General features: G+C 45.2%; 1 protein-coding gene across 1 annotated transcript in view; it reads left to right on the forward strand.

Moving 5' to 3' along the window:
• Positions 1-19,292, forward strand: part of LOC311145961 (echinoderm microtubule-associated protein-like 1) — a 64,785-nt gene that overhangs the window by 15,482 nt on the left and 30,011 nt on the right. Inside the window, exon 2 of the mRNA XM_084182364.1 lies at positions 8,079-8,261. Coding sequence (XP_084038490.1) covers positions 8,079-8,261 — 183 coding nt within the window. The remainder of the gene's footprint in view (positions 1-8,078; positions 8,262-19,292) is intronic.

Genomic DNA, 19,292 nt, shown 5'->3' on the forward strand with positions numbered 1-19,292 from the left:
GACAAGGGACCAAAACTGAGAGGGACTTCCTGTCCAATAAGAAACATTCATTTTCGTTTTCCGTTAGAAAATTGTTTTAAAACCTTTTCTGCATGTAATAGGGAACACAACCCTGATGTTAAAAGGATTCAGCACAACTCTACGGGAAATAAAGGTTTGTTCATAACAAATTCTGGAGCTAACAGGATTATTCCAATCTGGTATTTGGATTTAATATGTAAATAGTTAGACCAGTAAGCCAACTGTAATGTATGTTTCACTGAAAATATTATGACCAGTGGATGAATTCAATTAGTATCCCCCGAGTGGCGCAGTGGTCTAAGGCACTGCATCGCAGTGCTAGCTGTGCCACTAGAGATCCTGGTTTCGATTCCAGGCTCTGACGTAGCCGGCCGCGACCGGGAGACCCATGGGGCAGCGCACAATTGGCCCAGGGTAGGGGAGGGAATGGCCGGCAGGGATGTAGCTCAGTTGGTAGAGCATGGCGTTTGCAACGCCAGGGTTGTGGGTTCGTTTCCAGGGGGAGGGGCAGTATGAAAAATAAAATACAAATAATGTATGTATGTGTCGCTCTGGATAAGAGCGTCTACTAAAATGTAAAATGTAAATGTAGTATGACAAGGTGATCACTGAGCGGTGAGCGCAGTTATTTAATTATCGTGTAATTCTCTGTATTTGCATACTACCCCACCCCAAGGCCAGGGCCCATCACATGTCCTGGCTTCACCTTATAAATCAAAGCCATATTTTCATTGCCCAGTTCTAATCTTACCAGATATAATTAACCTGATGCTGGTTAGAGTGTCTCTCAGAGCTGAGTGGTTTGATTGGTTGATTGCTGTTATTACAGGGGGAAATGGGAAATAAGCCCAGTTAAGTAGATGGATGGCTAAGAGATGCCATTCCCATTAGCTTGTGGTTGTATACTTAAGCAATAAGGCCAGAGGGGGTGTGGGATATGGCCAATATACCACGGCTAAGGGCTGTTCTTATGCACGACGCAACACAGAGTGCCTGGATACAGCCCTTAGCCGTGGTATATTGGCCATATATCACAAACCCCCGAGGTGCCTTATTGCCATTATAAACTGGTTACCAACCTAATTAGAGCAGTACAAATAAATGTTTTGTCATACCAGTGGTATACGGTCTGATATACCACGGCTGCCAGCCAATCAGCATTCAGGGCTCGACCCACCCAGTTTATACAGAGAAATATATATAGAAAACATTAAATATCCCATCTAAGGGAATAAAGAGAATGAGATCAATGAAATTCATTTTCAAAAGTATTCAAGTAGCTTTTGGTGGTTCAGTCTTTCCCCTCAAATACTAGTTAAGTTTTACTCCGCCTTTATGTGGTCTTTGTGCACCTATAAGGATAGTTTTGTAAACAAGGTTGCATTTCTGGGCCATTCTTCTAAGCCAACTGCTTGACATATGATCAGGCCCATACATCGAATCTGGCCTGGAACGTCCCTGATTGTCCAATGTTTCTCTTCTCATTTGATTTCCACACCATGTAAATCCCAACTCTTACAACAACACTGTCTGAATAAGCCCAAAGTTCCCTGCCGTTTGTTATTCGTGCACAAAGCCTTGTTTGTGGGAGAAAAGGTTGGCCAATCGGGCACACTGAAAAGAGCATTGTGTCAAAGTAGGGAGTCGAGCAAACCATGACATATATATATGGCCCTTATGTTCTGCCCCACTTCTTAAAGTCAAAGCTGTGTGTGTGTGTGTGTGTGTGTGTGTGTGTGTGTGTGTGTGTGTGTGTGTGTGTGTGTGTGTGTGTGTGTGTGTGTGTGTGTGTGTGTGTGAATCCTTAATTGCCATCAGGGCACTGGTGTACCCTCCTCCCATAGAGATTGGTGATGAGTCAGCAGAAAAGGCTGCCTCATTTCTATGCTGCGTTCTATCTGTTTTTGCTGTGTTCTATGATGGAGTGAGTAACTTACCGTAAGCTGGGGCCTGGGCGAGGCTTGGAGCGGGTCCTAGGGAATGCGTGGATGATGAATGTAGAAAGGTGGGAGGGAGTTCTTCATCTGGATAGAGACAGGATCCCAATATCATACAACGTTACCAGCCCTGTGCGGCCATTGCAACACATGGTATCAGCTGTACCTTTCTTTGTTAGTGTCCAGTTTTACTAGTCACCTGGACGATTTGAGCCCTGTTTAATTGGTTGGCATACAGATTAGTTTTTTTGTTTGTCGGCTCTGGTAAATGTCTCTTCTCAGATGAGGCCAGATTGCTTTTACACACAGTGCCTATAAAACATGTATTTACTGTTAATAGGAGAGCAAAAATAATTTAGGAGAGTAAAATAATTTAATAAAAATGACCTTGGACAGATGTTTTAGCGTGGACAGGAATCAAGAGAGAGAGCGGACATTTTGTGGCCTCTTACCCATGTTCACCCAGCTGTTGTTGTTGTTGTTGTTGTTGTTGTTGTCCCAGAGACCTACACACTACAATGTCAGTTGAGGTAAACAGAACCTGCATCAATGAGAACATAAATCTATACCCCCAACCCAACCCCCCCTTGAGTTTATAGTGATAACCATTGACCAATATGGGCACAGTATCCCCCTCCTTAATACTCTGCCTGCATTGTGGCCGCTCGCTCTTTAACAGAAGCTCTGGAGAGGAACGCAATGGGACTCCTCTGTGTTCCTTCTCTGGTCTCGTGCCACTGAGCCTGGTGGGGAATGGAGGGGTGAGTGTGAGTGTGTGTGTGTGTGGAGGTGCACGTGTGTGTGTTTGTGTGGGTGGACGTGTGGGGGAAAAGGAGGCTGCTGTGGTTGGTTCTGCCTCACAGAGCACTGCCAGGCTGGATCTCTTGACTGTCCTCTGACTGAAATTGTATGATTAGACTATAGCCTATATAGCAAACAACAGTCGGTCCACCCATCTCCCCAGTGCTTGCCACTCTCCTGGGACCTTTTACAGACAGAGCAGAGGGGGTTTGACAGAATGGGTGGAGGGGGACGACCCATTGTGCTCCCAGCATTGTGCTCCCAGCATTGTGCTCCTAGCATTGTGCTCCCAGCATTGTGCTCCTAGCATTGTGCTCCTAGCATTGTGCTCCTAGCACTCGGTTTTCATGTATCCCTTAGTGCTGAGCGATTAGATGTTGGTTATTTTTAGTTTTTTTAAACAACTAATTGACAGACAGTTCAATTATTTGAATTCCATTTGTTTTATCTGAATGACCATAATCCATTGCGCGGCTATTTGTCCGGTCTGTGTTTCTTTTGCGCCCGCTATGTAGGTGAAAGAAGAATGCTTGATCAAGAGTGGATACCAAGAGAGCAGTTTCTTCGTGAGGTATCTCTACCTGAAAATACATGATCTAAGTGATTGATAGTTGGTATTCAGCAGTCATAAAAGCCTGCCTTATTTACTTTGAAGAAACTACTAAAATAGTGATTTAGTCAGACAGCAGCTCTATAGAGATGAGATGATGACTTGGAATGAAATAATAAAGTCATCAAAGAAAACAAATGTAATATACACAACACCTGAAATGTTTTATTCAAGTAATGTGAATAAATGATGGTTAATAAGTGATAAGCAGTAATGGGCAGTCACTACCATCATGGGACTTTTGTTAATAGTTTTATTCTGTGTTGTTAGAGCATTCAACCCACATAATGCATAGTGCATTTAATGTAAAAAAAAAAAAAATTCATCTAAACCGAAATCGTGATTATTTTTTAAATAATCTAACTGAAAACAAACCGACCTCAAAAAGCACTAATCGCTTAGCACTAGTATCCCTTCAACCAGACCTTGTAAACACCACACAATGCTTCACATATCTCTTTCATCTCCCCAGACGCACCAAGATCCATCTTTGAGGTGACCTCGCCTTGATTTCCAGGCTTCTTCACGTTTGTCTTGGGAGTATGGTAATCCGGGACTAGGTCAGACCGACCGTTCCCTAATGAAACCCTAAGCCAGCAGGGTGTAAAACTGGGGGAGGGCGTGTGGTTCTAATGCTGTTACACGTTGACCGCTGTTTGACCTGAGGAAGGATGTGGCTGATGTCAGGAGGATTCTTGAGTATTCCTCCAAGGACATCTAGTGGGGTCCCAGGGGGCAGTTGGGCCCCTCGATCATCTAGAATCTTCCTCCTTTCTTTCCTCCTTCACACAGGTCATCGAAAAATATAAGCGGTCCCTCTGATCCTCCCCGTACTATTTATAGGCCCTAAGCCCCGGCCGTTCCAGCAGAAGCCAGGGCGTGCGTTAGCCAAATGGACAAACTGTAATCTGTCCAGCTCATTGGCTAATACACCTCTGTCAGTTGACCCACCATCTCTCAATGACAGCTGGGTTAGATTAGGTTGGATACTACAATGTGAGTGTTTGTGCCTAATTAGCGATGGGACCGGGGCAGATATGCGCTGAAAGGTGGTGCGTGGTGTTACCCACCAGGGATGGGCAGCTAGTTGTTCCCTTGTGATGTCAGTCACTTATAGTCACTCAATTAGCGCACGTCAGCAAAACATTTTTAGATTGGTAAGTTAGTCTATCGGCCAGCTATCTACACTTAGCAATCATTGTCGAATTACCGGCGTGGGGGCCCCCTATTTGATTTCAGTCTCACTCAGATATCATATTTAAACCTGTAAACATTTCTTTCCACCCAATGGAAAAATGTGTAGAATTGCAGGAAATTAGCTGTAAAACAGCAAATGTTCCTCTCTGTCCCATGGCAAAATGTGTAGAATTGCAAAAAATTATACGTCAAATATTTCTCTCCGCTGTCAAAAGGGGGGCTGTACGCACATGTGGGTACGCAGACCCGCGAGCAACTGCGGGCCCTCATGATGAGTTCCGATTTTTTGTGGCCCCCCGCCCCCATCAAAGTTTCCCATCCCTGCACTAGACTAACCCCAACAATATGCTTTTAACTCAATTTTATCTGACTTGATTCACAGCTTCTCAATCAGGGAGTGACCGTTCAGACAAATTGAATCTGGAGGATGATGAACTTTAGGTGTCATCCTGCAAGCCAGTCAATGAATTGTGATCTTTGTTCATGGCCTTGAGGAAAAAAAGGATTGGTTGAAAGACTCGTATCAGCCCCACGATTTAATCATTTTCCATTTGAGAGCCAGTGTTAGGTTAAATCTGCCTTTTGGAAAGCACTTTGTGCTAATCTGCTAGGCTTTCAGTGAAGCCAGGCCGCCAGATGGATTTCGTGTAGAAATGGTGTCTGTAGCATGACTCACTGGTCCTGAGAGATGTGACGCCTGCTGTCGGTGCTCACAGTCCCGTTTTCATAAGTCAATTTAGCTCTATTGTTTGGCCTCTCCAGCATACTGAAGGGAAATATAATGCACATCAATCACACAGCTAGGACTGATATATTTTCTCCTAGAGAGGCAACAGCCTAGAAATATGAGAACATTCTGAGATAATCTTATGAAGCAACAAAGATGAGTCCTCTGTGGCGATTCCTTTCCATTTCTCTTTCATTTCTTGTTTATTTCTCCTTCACTTCTCATCTCAATCTCACCTCAGATGCCGCCATTCTGGCTAATATAAAGTCAAGCAGAGTGAGTCAGCGAGATGGATAGATAGCGCAGGCAGACGAGATGTATTATTAATGATGTTACACCGGAATACATAGACAGAAAGAGAGTCCCCCTCTGCTTTGATCATGCACAATCCACAGCAGCCCCTTTTTACTCCTGTCTCCTCGGTGCACCGTTAACTAGACCTGTCGGAGGCTGCCAGAAGCTTGTGAAATGGATGTGGGGAAAGGGGGAGGTTAAGGTGCATTAATGGCATCAGGTGCTTGAAAAAAGCTACTCAGAAATGTCTGTGGTGCAAAGTAGAGTGCCTTGCTTCCTCTTGGCTGCCTTAGGTCGAAACGCCAAGGATCGGTTGATCAGCATGCGCTTAAAGAAGCAGACGTGGCCGTTCACCCGTCACGACATTGGTTATTTTTGGAGAAAGGTAATCACAGTGAGGAATATGTTGATGGAGAACCATTTGGGAGAATGTTGATGGACAGGTGGATGGGTTAGCAGAGAGAGAGAGGAGCGGCTACAAGGATTGTTCTCTAATTGAGTCTGACACTTCTTGGGACAGCATCTACCCTGAGCGGATTGGTATTGACACTGAGGTTAAAGAGGACAGCCAGATAGATACAAGCCCACTACACAAACGTCTCGGCTTCGAGACAAAACAAGGTGCAATTGAAAGACAACAAACAGAATGTTTTGTGCGTTCTTTTTCTCACGGCTTTCCGCTTAGAAATCTATCATCTTCTGTCCTATGACCTGATCCAGTGTTTCTCAACCTTTTTGGTACCAGGCCCAGGCTCTGGCAAACAATGGTATTTCCTGTACCAGGGATCGACAAGCAATGGTCCTTCCTGTACCAGGGATTGACAAGCAATGGTCCTTCCTGTACCAGGGACTGGCAAGCAATTGTCCTTCCTGTGCCAGGGATTGACAAGCAATGGTCCTTCCTCCTTGGGGACAGTTAACATTCAATTAGCACTTGAGAACCTTCTCAGGAATTGGTCGGCATCATCGCAGGGACCGGTACTTTCTCATGAAGGAGCATATTTCGGGGAGGAGAACACCGATGTGTGTTTACTCTGATTCCATTGCCTGACTTATTCTCTCTGTTTTTGAGCAGTCTGCTGTGGGAGTAGTCAATTCCATTTGAGAGCCCAGGTGACATTAGTGAGCGGTACAATCGGCTAACCAATCGCAGCGGTATCGGGGCTGTGACAGGCAGTCATTGTATCCGTGCTCGTACCATGCCCCAAGCAGCTGCTAGCACTGAGATTTGGGCTTTGTACTTCTTTAGAGAACATCGCTGTAGTGGCAGATCCGTCTTTACAGCTGAATCTATAGAAGGCCTCCATTAAAGGAATCATTTATAGTCTAATAAAAAGCCTTCACATTGGGTTTAGGCGGCCCTTTGTTTGAGTATCGTATGTTTAAAGGCCTAGTAAGTAAGTTAGACGTCTTCCTCATTATTTATTTGTCATCGTGATTGATTTGGGTTGTGCACCTTTATTTCCCATCAAAGCCAATTTTCTAGAATCTACAGTCCATGGTTGGTTTTCATTAAGGGAAATCAATCTAATGTGAGTTCAGATAATTTGTAGTGTAACCTGTTAGGTTAACGTAACACTCCAATGATCCTGGAACCATGGAGCATGCAGAACCTATCTAACCTACTAAGAGATTGACTGTAGTGCAGATCAAATTGAAAGGGACGAGCCATGAAAGAAGACCACACCACCTTGACCTTGATGTTAGTATATCTCATTCAGATCTATCCATCTACGGTGTACTTCCATGACTAACGGTAGCCTATTATAGAACTATGTCTGAAGGCTATCCGGCAGTATGGGCCCAGTGTGAAACGGTGTTGAGGCTTAGCCTGGCCTGGCCTGTCTCTCCAATGGAGCATTAATCAACAGGGTACAGTAATGCCTGTAATCATTACTGTAGGGATGCGAAGTGAATTTAAAGTGGGGGCAGCTGGAGGCCACGAGGAGGGCTTTGAACGGATGGACAAACAGACCAACAGGCCGGGAGGCTAATATGCGAACAGACATGACAAGACATGACAAGACAGACATGACAGACATGACAAAGACAGACAGACAGACAGAGAGCTCATGAATAAAGCTGTCTTGTACAAAAGCCTTTGCCCTTTGAGTTTGAGGGGTGTCGGCCGCTGGGTGGCTGGCTGGGGCTGTATGGGGCTATTGATCTGACGGATGGGGACGGTGACGGGCATCACGGTACATTTGGCACCGCCACCACTGTTCTGTAGATTTTGTCAGATGCTGATGTTCCATGGATGGTGCACAGATGTACTAAACTACGCTAATACCAAAATCATTCAAGGACACAGAGAGAGAGAAAGAGAAAGCCATAATCAATACAGTAGCTACTGCAACAACACTCTGGGAGCCTGTGAGATACATGTGACCACCATTGTGTGTGTGTGTGTGTGTGTGTGTGTGTGTGTGTGTGTGTGTGTGTGTGTGTGTGTGTGTGTGTGTGTGTGTGCGTGCGTGCGTGTCGTCCCCAGATGACAGTGTGTCGGCAGCCAGCAGCATGGAGGTGACGGACCGCATCGCCTCCCTGGAGCAGCGTGTCCAGATGCAGGAGGACGAGATCCAGCTGCTCAAGTCGGCGCTGGCCGACGTGGTGCGCCGCCTCAGCATCTCTGAGGAGCAAAACACCGTGACCAATAGGAGGGGGCCCACCAAAGGTAACTGAGTCACACACATACAAGCACAGACGTAGACACGCGTACACACACACATACACATATATACACATATACAGGTAAACACACACACACATACAGTGGGGAGAACAAGTATTTGATACACTGCCGATTTTGCAGGTTTTCCTACTTACAAAGCATGTAGAGGTCTGTAATCTTTATCATAGGTACACTTCAACTGTGAGAGACGGAATCTAAAAATCCAGAAAATCACATTGTATGATTTTTAAGTAATTAATTTGCATTTTATTGCATGACATAAGTATTTGATACATCAGAAAAGCGGAACGTAATATTTGGTACAGAAACCTTTGTTTGCAATTACAGAGATCATACGTTTCCTGTGGGTCTTGACCAGGTTTGCACACACTGCAGCAGGGATTTTGGCCCACTCCTCCATACAGACCTTCTCCAGATCCTTCAGGTTTCGGGGCTGTCGCTGGGCAATACGGACTTTCAGCTCCCTCCAAATATGTTCTATTGGGTTCAGGTCTGGAGACTGGCTAGGCCACTCCAGGACCTTGAGATGCTTCTTACAGAGCCACTCCTTAGTTGCCCTGGCTGTGTGTTTCGGGTCGTTGTCATGCTGGAAGACCCAGCCACGACCCATCTTCAATGTTCTTACTGAGGGAAGGAGGTTGTTGGCCAAGATCTCGCGATACATGGCCCCATCCATCCTCCCCTCAATACGGTGGAGTCGTCCTGTCCCCTTTGCAGAAAAGCATCCCCAAAGAATGATGTTTCCACCTCCATGCTTCACGGTTGGGATGGTGTTCTTGGGGTTGTACTCATCCTTCTTCTTCCTCCAAACACGGCAAGTGGAGTTTAGACCAAAAAGCTCTATTTATGTCTCATCAGACCACATAACCTTCTCCCATTCCTCCTCTGGATCATCCAGATGGTCATTGGCAAACTTTAGACGGACCTGGACATGCGCTGGCTTGAGCAGGGGGACCTTGCGTGCGCTGCAGGATTTTAATCCATGACGGCGTAGTGTGTTACTAATGGTTTTCTTTGAGACTGTGGTCCCAGCTCTCTTCAGGTCATTGACCAGGTCCTGCCGTGTGGTTCTGGGCTGATCCCTCACCTTCCTCATGATCATTGATGCCCCACGAGGTGAGATCTTGCATGGAGCCCCAGACCGAGGGTAATTGACTGTCATCTTGAACTTCTTCCATTTTCTAATAATTGTGCCAACAGTTGTTGCCTTCTCACCAAGCTGCTTGCCTATTGTCCTGTAGCACATCCCAGCCTTGTGCAGGTCTACAATTTTATCCCTGATGTCCTTACACATCTCTCTGGTCTTGGCCATTGTGGAGAGGTTGGAGTCTGTTTGATTGAGTGTGTGGACAGGTGTCTTTTATACAGGTAACGAGTTCAATTAGGTGCAGTTAATACAGGTAATGAGTGGAGAACAGGAGGGCTTCTTAAAGAAAAACTAACAAGTCTGTGAGAGCCGGAATTCTTACTGGTTGGTAGGTGATCAAATACTTATGTCATGCAATAAAATGCAAATTAATTACTTAAAAATCATACAATGTGATTTTCTGGATTTTTGTTTTAGATTCTGTCTCTCACAGTTGAAGTGTACCTATGATAAAAAATTACAGACCTCTACATGCTTTGTAAGTAGGAAAACCTGCAAAATCGGCAGTGTATCAAATACTTGTTCTCCCCACTGTATACACACATACACACATATACACACATATACACACACACACACATATACACACATATACACACACACATACACATATACACACACACATATACACACACACACATACACACATACAGACATATACACACGTACATACACATATACACACACATACACACACACATACAGTTGAAGTCAGAAGTTTACATACACTTAGGTTGGAGTCATTAAAACTTGTTTTTCAACCACTCCACAAATGTCTTGTTAACAAACTATAGTTTTGGCAAGTCGGTTAAGACATCTACTTTGTGCATGACACAAGTAATATTTCCAACAATTGTTTACAGACAGATTATTTCACTTATAATTCACTGTATCACAATTCCAGTGGGTCAGAAGTTTACATACACTAAGTTGACTGTGCCTTTAAACAGCTTGGAAAATTCCAGAAAATGATGTCATGGCTTTAGAAGCTTCTGATAGGCTAATTGACATAATTTGAGTCAATTGGAGGTGTACCTGTGGATGTATTTCAAGGCCTACCTTCAAACTCAGTACCTCTTTGCTTGGCATCAGGGGAAAATCAAAAGAAATCAGCCAGACCTCCACAAGTCTGGTTCATCCTTGGGAGCAATTTCCAAACGCCTGAAGGTACCACGTTCATCTGTACAAACAATAGTACGCAAGTATAAACACCATGGGACCACGCAGCCGTCATACCGCTCAGGAAGGAGACGCGTTCTGTCTCCTAGAGATGAATGTACTTTCGTGCGAAAAGTGCAAATCAATCCCAGAACAACAGCAAAGGACCTTGTGAAGATGCTGGAGGAAACAGGTACAAAAGTATCTATATCCACAGTAAAACGAGTCCTATATCGACATAACCTGAAAGGCCGCTAAGCAAGGAAGAAGCCACTGCTCCAAAACCGCCATAAAAAAGCCAGACTACGGTTTGCAACTGCACATGGGGACAAAGATCGTACTTTTTGGAGAAATGTCCTCTGGTCTGATGAAACAAAAATAAAACTGTTTGGCCATAATGACCATCGTTATGTTTGGAGGAAAAAGGGGGATGCTTGCAAGCCGAAGAACACCAACCCAACGATGAAGCACGGAGGTGGCAGCGTCATGCTGTGGGGGTGGTTTGCTGCAGGAGGGACTGGTGCACTTCACAAAATAGATGGCATCATGAGGAAGGAAATGATGTGGATATATTGAAGCAACATCTCAAGACATCAGTCAGGAAGTTAAAGCATGGTCGCAAATTGGTCTTCCAAATGGACAATGACCCCAAGCATACTTCCAAAGTTGTGGCAAGGTATTGGAGTGGCCATCACAAAGCCCTGACCTCAATCCCATAGAAAATGTGTGGGCAGAACTGAAAAAGCATGTGCGAGCAAGGAGGCCTACAAACCTGACTCAGTTACACCAGCTCTGTCAGGAGGAATGGGCCAAAATTCACCCAATTTATTGTGGGAAGCTTGTGGAAGGCTACCTGAAACGTTTGACCCAAGTTAAACAATTTAAAGACAATGCTACCAAATACTAATTGAGTGTATGTAAACTTCTGACCCACTGGGAATGTGATGAAATAAATAAAAGCTGAAATAAATAATTATTTCTACTATTATTCTGACATTTCACATTCTTAAAATAAAGTGGTGATCCTAACTGACCTAAAACAGGGACTTTTTACTAGGATTAAATGTCAGGAATTGTGAAAAACTGAGTTTAAATGTATTTGGCTAAGGTGTATGTAAACTTCCGACTTCAACTGTGTATACACACATATACACACACACACATATACACACACATATACACACATATACACACGTACATGTGTATGCACACACAGATGTATTGTACACACAAAGAACTCATAGAACACACACAGGTAGACACACACGCACACACACACACACAGGTAGACATACACACACACACACACAGGTAGACACACACAGGCAGACACACACAGGTAGACACACACGCACGCACACACACACAGGTAAACACACAGGTAGACACACACAGGTAGACACACACAGACAGACACAAACATACATACTGAATTCAAAAAGATGCAAAACTTTAACCCCTTTCGGTGACAAACAGAAAGTCACCCATTCCAGTCCCATCACTTCCTCTCCTCCATCTATCTCTTCCTCTCCTCCATCTATCTCTTCCTCTCCTCCATCTATCTCTTCCTCTCCTCCATCTCTCTCTTCCTCTCCTCCATCTCTCTCTTCCTCTCCTCCATCTCTCTCTTCCTCTCCTCCATCTCTCTCTTCCTCTCCTCCATCTATCTCTTCCTCTCCTCCATCTATCTCTTCCTCTCCTCCATCTACCTCTTCCTCTCCTCCATCTGTCTCTTCCTCTCCTCCATCTATCTCTTCCTCTCCTCCATCTCTCTCTTCCTCTCCTCCATCTATCTCTTCCTCTCCTCCATCTATCTCTTCCTCTCCTCCATCTCTCTCTTCCTCTCCTCCATCTATCTCTTCCTCTCCTCCATCTATCTCTTCCTCTCCTCCATCTATCTCTTCCTCTCCTCCATCTCTCTCTTCCTCTTCTCCATCTCTCTCTTCCTCTCCTCCATCTATCTCTTCCTCTCCTCCATCTATCTCTTCCTCTCCTCCATCTATCTCTTCCTCTCCTCCATCTATCTCTTCCTCTCCTCTATCTCTCTCTTCCTCTCCTCCATCTATCTCTTCCTCTCCTCCATCTATCTCTTCCTCTCCTCCATCTATCTCTTCCTCTCCTCCATCTATCTCTTCCTCTCCTCCATCTCTCTCTTCCTCTCCTCCATCTATCTCTTCCTCTCCTCCATCTATCTCTTCCTCTCCTCCATCTATCTCTTCCTCTCCTCCATCTATCTCTTCCTCTCCTCCATCTATCTCTTCCTCTCCTCCATCTCTCTCTTCCTCTCCTCCATCTATCTCTTCCTCTTCTCCATCTATCTCGTCCTCTCCTCCATCTATCTCTTCCTCTCCTCCATCTATCTCTTCCTCTCCTCCATCTCTCTCTTCCTCTCCTCCATCTATCTCTTCCTCTCCCCCATCTCTCTCTTCCTCTTCTCCATCTATCTCATCCTCTCCTCCATCTATCTCTTCCTCTCCTCCATCTATCTCTTCCTCTCCTCCATCTATCTCTTCCTCTCCTCCATCTATCTCTTCCTCTCCTCCATCTATCTCTTCCTCTCCTCCATCTCTCTCTTCCTCTCCTCCATCTATCTCTTCCTCTCCTCCATCTATCTCTTCCTCTCCTCCATCTATCTCTTCCTCTCCTCCATCTATCTCTTCCTCTCCTCCATCTCTCTCTTCCTCTCCTCCATCTATCTCTTCCTCTCCTCCATCTACAGTGGGGAAAAAAAGTATTTAGTCAGCCAACAATTGTGCAAGTTCTCCCACTTAAAAAGATGAGAGAGGCCTGTAATTTTCATCATAGGTACACGTCAACTATGACAGACAAAATGAGGAAAGAAAATCCAGAAAATCACATTGTAGGATTTTTTATGAATTTATTTGCAAATTATGGTGGAAAATAAGTATTTGGTCAATAACAAAAGTTTCTCAATACTTTGTTATATACCCTTTGTTGGCAATGACACAGGTCAAACGTTTTCTGTAAGTCTTCACAAGGTTTTCACACACTGTTGCTGGTATTTTGGCCCATTCCTCCGTGCAGATCTCCTCTAGAGCAGTGATGTTTTGGGGCTGTCGCTGGGCAACACAGACTTTCAACTCCCTCCAAAGATTTTCTATGGGGTTGAGATCTGGAGACTGGCTAGGCCACTCCAGGACCTTGAAATACTTCTTACGAAGCCACTCCTTCGTTGCCCGGGCGGTGTGTTTGGGATCATTGTCATGCTGAAAGACCCAGCCACGTTTCATCTTCAATGCCCTTGCTGATGGAAGGAGGTTTTCACTCAAAATCTCACGATACATGGCCCCATTCATTCTTTCCTTTACACAGATCAGTCGTCCTGGTCCCTTTGCAGAAAAACAGCCCCAAAGCATGATGTTTCCACCCCCATGCTTCACAGTAGGTATGGTGTTCTTTGGATGCAACTCAGCATTCTTTGTCCTCCAAACACGACGAGTTGAGTTTTTACCAAAAAGTTCTATTTTGGTTTCATCTGACCATATGACATTCTCCCAATCCTCTTCTGGATCATCCAAATGCACTCTAGCAAACTTCAGACGGGCCTGGACATGTACTGGCTTAAGCAGGGGGACACGTCTGGCACTGCAGGATTTGAGTCCCTGGCGGCGTAGTGTGTTACTGATGGTAGGCTTTGTTACTTTGGTCCCAGCTCTCTGCAGGTCATTCACTAGGTCCCCCCGTGTGGTTCTGGGATTTTTGCACACTGTTCTTGTGATCATTTTGACCCCACGGTGTGAGATCTTGCGTGGAGCCCCAGATCGAGGGAGATTATCAGTGGTCTTGTTTGTCTTCCAATTCCTAATAATTGCTCCCACAGTTGATTTCTTCAAACCAAGCTGCTTACCTATTGCAGATTCAGTCTTCCCAGCCTGGTGCAGGTCTACAATTTTGTTTCTGGTGTCCTTTGACAGCTCTTTGGTCTTGGCCATAGTGGAGTTTGGAGTGTGACTGTTTGAGGTTGTGGACAGGTGTCTTTTTATACTGATAACAAGTTCAAACAGGTGCAATTAATACAGGTAACGAGTGGAGGACAGAGGAGCCTCTTAAAGAAGAAGTTACAGGTCTGTGAGAGCCAGAAATCTTGCTTGTTTGTAGGTGACCAAATACTTATTTTCCACCATAATTTGCAAATAAATTCATTAAAAATCCTACAATGTGATTGTCTGGATTTTTTTTTCTCAATTTGTCTGTCATAGTTGACGTGTACCTATGATGGAAATTACAGGCCTCTCTCATCTTTTTAAGTGGGAGAACTTGCACAATTGGTGGCTGACTAAATACTTGTTTTCCCCACTGTATCTCTTCCTCTTCTCCATCTATCTCTTCCTCTCCTCCATCTATCTCTTCCTCTCCTCCATCTATCTCTTCCTCTCCTCCATCTCTCTCTTCCTCTCCTCCATCTATCTCTTCCTCTTCTCCATCTATCTCGTCCTCTCCTCCATCTATCTCTTCCTCTCCTCCATCTATCTCTTCCTCTCCTCCATCTATCTCTTCCTCTCCTCCATCTCTCTCTTCCTCTCCTCCATCTATCTCGTCCTCTCCTCCATCTATCTCTTCCTCTCCTCCATCTATCTCTTCCTCTCCTCCATCTATCTCTTCCTCTTCTCCATCTATCTCTTCCTCTCCTCCATCTATCTCTTCCTCTCATCCATCTCTCTCTTCCTCTCCTCCATCTCTCTCTTCCTCTTCTCCATCTATCTCTTCCTCTTCTCCATCTATCTCTTCCTCTCCTCCATCTATCTCTTCCTCTCCTCCATCTATCTCTTCCTCTCCTCCATCTCTCTCTTCCTCTCCTCCATCTCTCTCTTCCTCTCCTCCATCTATCTCTTCCTCTCCTCCATCTCTCTCTTCCTCTCCTCCATCTCTGTCTTCCTCTTCTCCATCTCTCTCTTCCTCTCCTCCATCTATCTCTTCCTCTCCTCCATCTATCTCTTCCTCTCCTCCATCTATCTCTTCCTCTCCTCCATCTATCTCTTCCTCTCCTCCATCTATCTCTTTCTACTTCTGATACTCTTTCATCCTCCTGTTCTCCTCCCCTGGACTCTGTTGTTGTTGTGGGTCTGTGTACCTACGGCTGTAGACCCAGCTTTGATGAAAAGGTCCCCCTCATCAGAAAGCAATGGTGGAAAGCCAGGTAGGATCTGTCCCCTCTAACATGGCCTGCGTTGTGCAACCCTACTGAGCACTGCCATGTGTCTATGGAGTCAACTGTGTTTAATGTATGGTGTACATTTCCAGACATCCCTACTACCTATGACATAATGAAAGGGATGTCTTTAAAATGTACATTATACTACTGAACCCTGGTGTCTACTGAACCCTGGTGTCTACTGAACCCTGGCGTCTACTGAACCCTGGTGTCTACTGAACCCTGGTGTCTACTGAACCCTGGTGTCTACTGAGCCCTGGCGTCTACTGAACCCTGGTGTCTACTGAGCCCTGGCGTCTACTGTGACACGGTCAATGGAGAGCATTACATTTACATTTTAGTCATTTTAGCAGACGCTCTTATCCAGAGCGACTTACAGTTAGTGAGTGCATTCATTATTTTTTTTATATATATATATTTTTTCATACTGGCCCCCCCGTGGGAATCGAACCCACAACCCTGGCATTGCAAACGCCATGCTCTACCAACTGAGCTACATCCCTGCCGGCCATTCCCTCCCCTACCCTGGACGACGCTGGGCCAATTGTGCGCCGTCGCATGGGTCCTCCCCGCTCGCGGGCCCGGCTACGACAGAGCCTGGATTCGAACAGGATCTCTAGTGGCACAGCTAGCACTGCGATGCAGCATTCTGATGTTGGTGGTGCACCAGACTGCACCGGACTGCACCAGACCTGCCACCGGACTGCACCAGACTGCCCGGACTGCACTGGACTGCACCGGACTGCACCGGACTGCACCGGACTGCACCGGACTGCACCGGACTGCACCGGACTGCACCAGACTGCACCAGACTGCACCGGACTGCACCAGACTGCACCGGACTGCACCAGACTGCACCAGACTGCACCAGACTGCACCAGACTGCACCAGACTGCATGCCATTCCATTCCATAGAGAGGTGGTAGCTGTGGAAAACACTTGCATGGTTTTTCCTTCATTCTAGCATGTCCTGATACCCACACTAAATCATATTATGTGGCTACAAAACAGACAACAGCTGTGAGAACATCATCATTCGCAGTGCACCTAGTTATGTAGCTGAATTTAGTCACATTATGCATATTTTGGCGGTGAGAGTCATCGCTCCTCTTCTCTCTCTCTCTCTCTCTCTCTCTCTCTCTCTCTCTCTCTCTCTCTCTCTCTCTCTCTCTCTCTCTCTCTCTCTCTCTCTCTCTCTCTCCTCTCTCTCTCTCTCTCTCTCTCTCTCTCTCTCTCTCTCTCTCTCTCTCTCTCTCTCTCTCTCTCTCTCTCTCTCTCTCTCTCTCTCTCCTCTCTCTCTCTCTCCTCTCTCTCTCTCTCTCTCTCTCTGTGTCTGCCTGGTGCCTCTGTTTGGTCTAATTCTGCTATATATACTGTCAGTATGCCCTGCCAAGAGTGATTCTGCTGCATACACACGCAAACACAGAAATCAAAGATTGCACGCACACGCACACACACGCGCGCGCATGCCAGCCGGGCAAAGCAAGCATAACAAACCCCAGCAGCTTTATCTGCAGTGATAAATATTTTATAGCCACTGTTCTGCCATCCATACAAATACAGGCCTGGCAACCCTTATCAGTCCTGTTTAGCAATTATGCTGAGGAAGTAAAGTGGGCCCCTAATGATGTTAGAATGGAGCGCTGGGAGTCACTCAAGGTGTGAGTGATGTTCCAGCAGTGTGACTAACTGCGCATGAGTTCTAATAAAGGAAGTGAAGTCTGCTCCTGTTCTTTATTCCTGCATCCACATACAATTTACAGGACACAACGTCTAGTCAAGTTGGAGGCTAATGATGAAGTCTGATGATGAAGTCTGATGATGAAGGCTGATGATGAAGGCTGATGATGAAGGCTATTGATGAAGGCTATTGATGAAAGCTGATGATGAAGGCTATTGATGAAGGCTGATGATGAAGGCTATTGATGAAGGCTGGTGAAGACTATTGATGAAAGCTGATGATGAAGGCTATTGATGAAGGCTGATGATGACGGCTGATGATGACGGCTGATGATGAAGGCTATTGATGAAGGCTGGTGAAGACTATTGATGAAGGCTATTGATGAAGGCTGGTGAAGGCTGATGATGAAGGCTATTGATGAAGGCTGGTGAAGGCGGATGAAGATTGATGATGAAGGCTGATGGTGAAGACTGATTTAAGTCTGATGATCAAATCAAATATCAAATCAAATTTTATTGGTCACATGCACCGAATACAACACGTAATCAAATATAAAAATGCAAATGTTTTCATAACACAAAAGGTTTGATAACCATAAAAAAAAAGATTTTTGGTACACCTTACCGTGAAATGCTTACTTACAAGCCCTTAATTAACCAACAAAATCCAGTTTTAAGGAAATAGAGTTGAGAAAATATTTACTAAATAAACTAAAGTTTTTTAAAAAGTTACACAATAAAATAACAATAATGAGGCTATATACAGTGGGTACCGGTACTGAGTCAATGTGCGGGGGTACAGGTTAGTCCAGGTAATTTGTACATGTAGGTAGGGGTAAAGTGACTATGCATAGATAATAAACAGCGAGTAGCAGCAGTGTAAAAACAAAGGGGGGGTTCAATGTAAATAGTCTGGGTAGCCATTTCATTAATTGTTCAGCAGTCTTATGGCTTGGGGGTAGAAGCTGTTAAGGAGCCTTTTGGACCTAGACTTGGCACTCCAGTACCGCTTGCCGTGCGGTAGCAGAGAGAACAGTCTATGACTAGAGTGGCTGGAGTCTTTGACAATTTTTTGGGCCTTCCTCTGACACCACCTAGTTTAGAGGTCCTGGATGGCAGGAAGCTTGGCCCCAGTGATGTACTGGGCCGTACGCACTACCCTCCGTAGTGCCTTACGGTCGGATACCAAGCAGTTGCCATACCAGGCGGTGACGCAACCGATCAGGATGAAGGCTGATGATGAAGGCTGATGAAGACTATTGATGAAGGCTGTTTCAGCCAAAATGTTGTAAATGCAGAAATAGATCACGGGAGAAGCATACTGTATATATTATATATAACCCTAACCCTGTGTGGGCTTTTCTTCCATTATGTCATCAGTCTTTTTTGGCCCAGCATCGGTAAAGAAATGTGGAATGTGCATACTGGGTTCAAGAGTTAAACATCTCGGCCACGTTCAGTGCGTCATCCGATGACTCGGCTTACTCCATGAGTTTCCCATCAGCCTGTTAGTTGTACACCTCGTGACGAGGGCAGTTTAGTGACTTCCATCTCCATTCAAAATGATAGACCGAGTCAGAAGATCAGTGGAAGTGTACAGTATTGGGTATGCTTCCATGTGGTCAATTCCAGCGGGGAAAAAACTTGGCAAAACCGGTTGAAATGATGTTATAATGACATTTCAACCAGTTTCTGGTTATAATGTCATCGGTTTTAATGACATCGCTGGGATGTCTCCAATGCATTGTATTCAACCTTTCCTGTTAATTATTGCCTTTACATTGTTGTCACAATCTCCTCTCCGGTTCATTCACTTCACACCTGACTATGACAGTTCCCAACAGCTAGTCACCAT

Source organism: Coregonus lavaretus (genome assembly GCF_964263955.1).
Source record: "Coregonus lavaretus genome assembly, chromosome: 18".
In the NCBI taxonomy this organism is placed as follows: Eukaryota; Metazoa; Chordata; class Actinopteri; order Salmoniformes; family Salmonidae; genus Coregonus; species Coregonus lavaretus.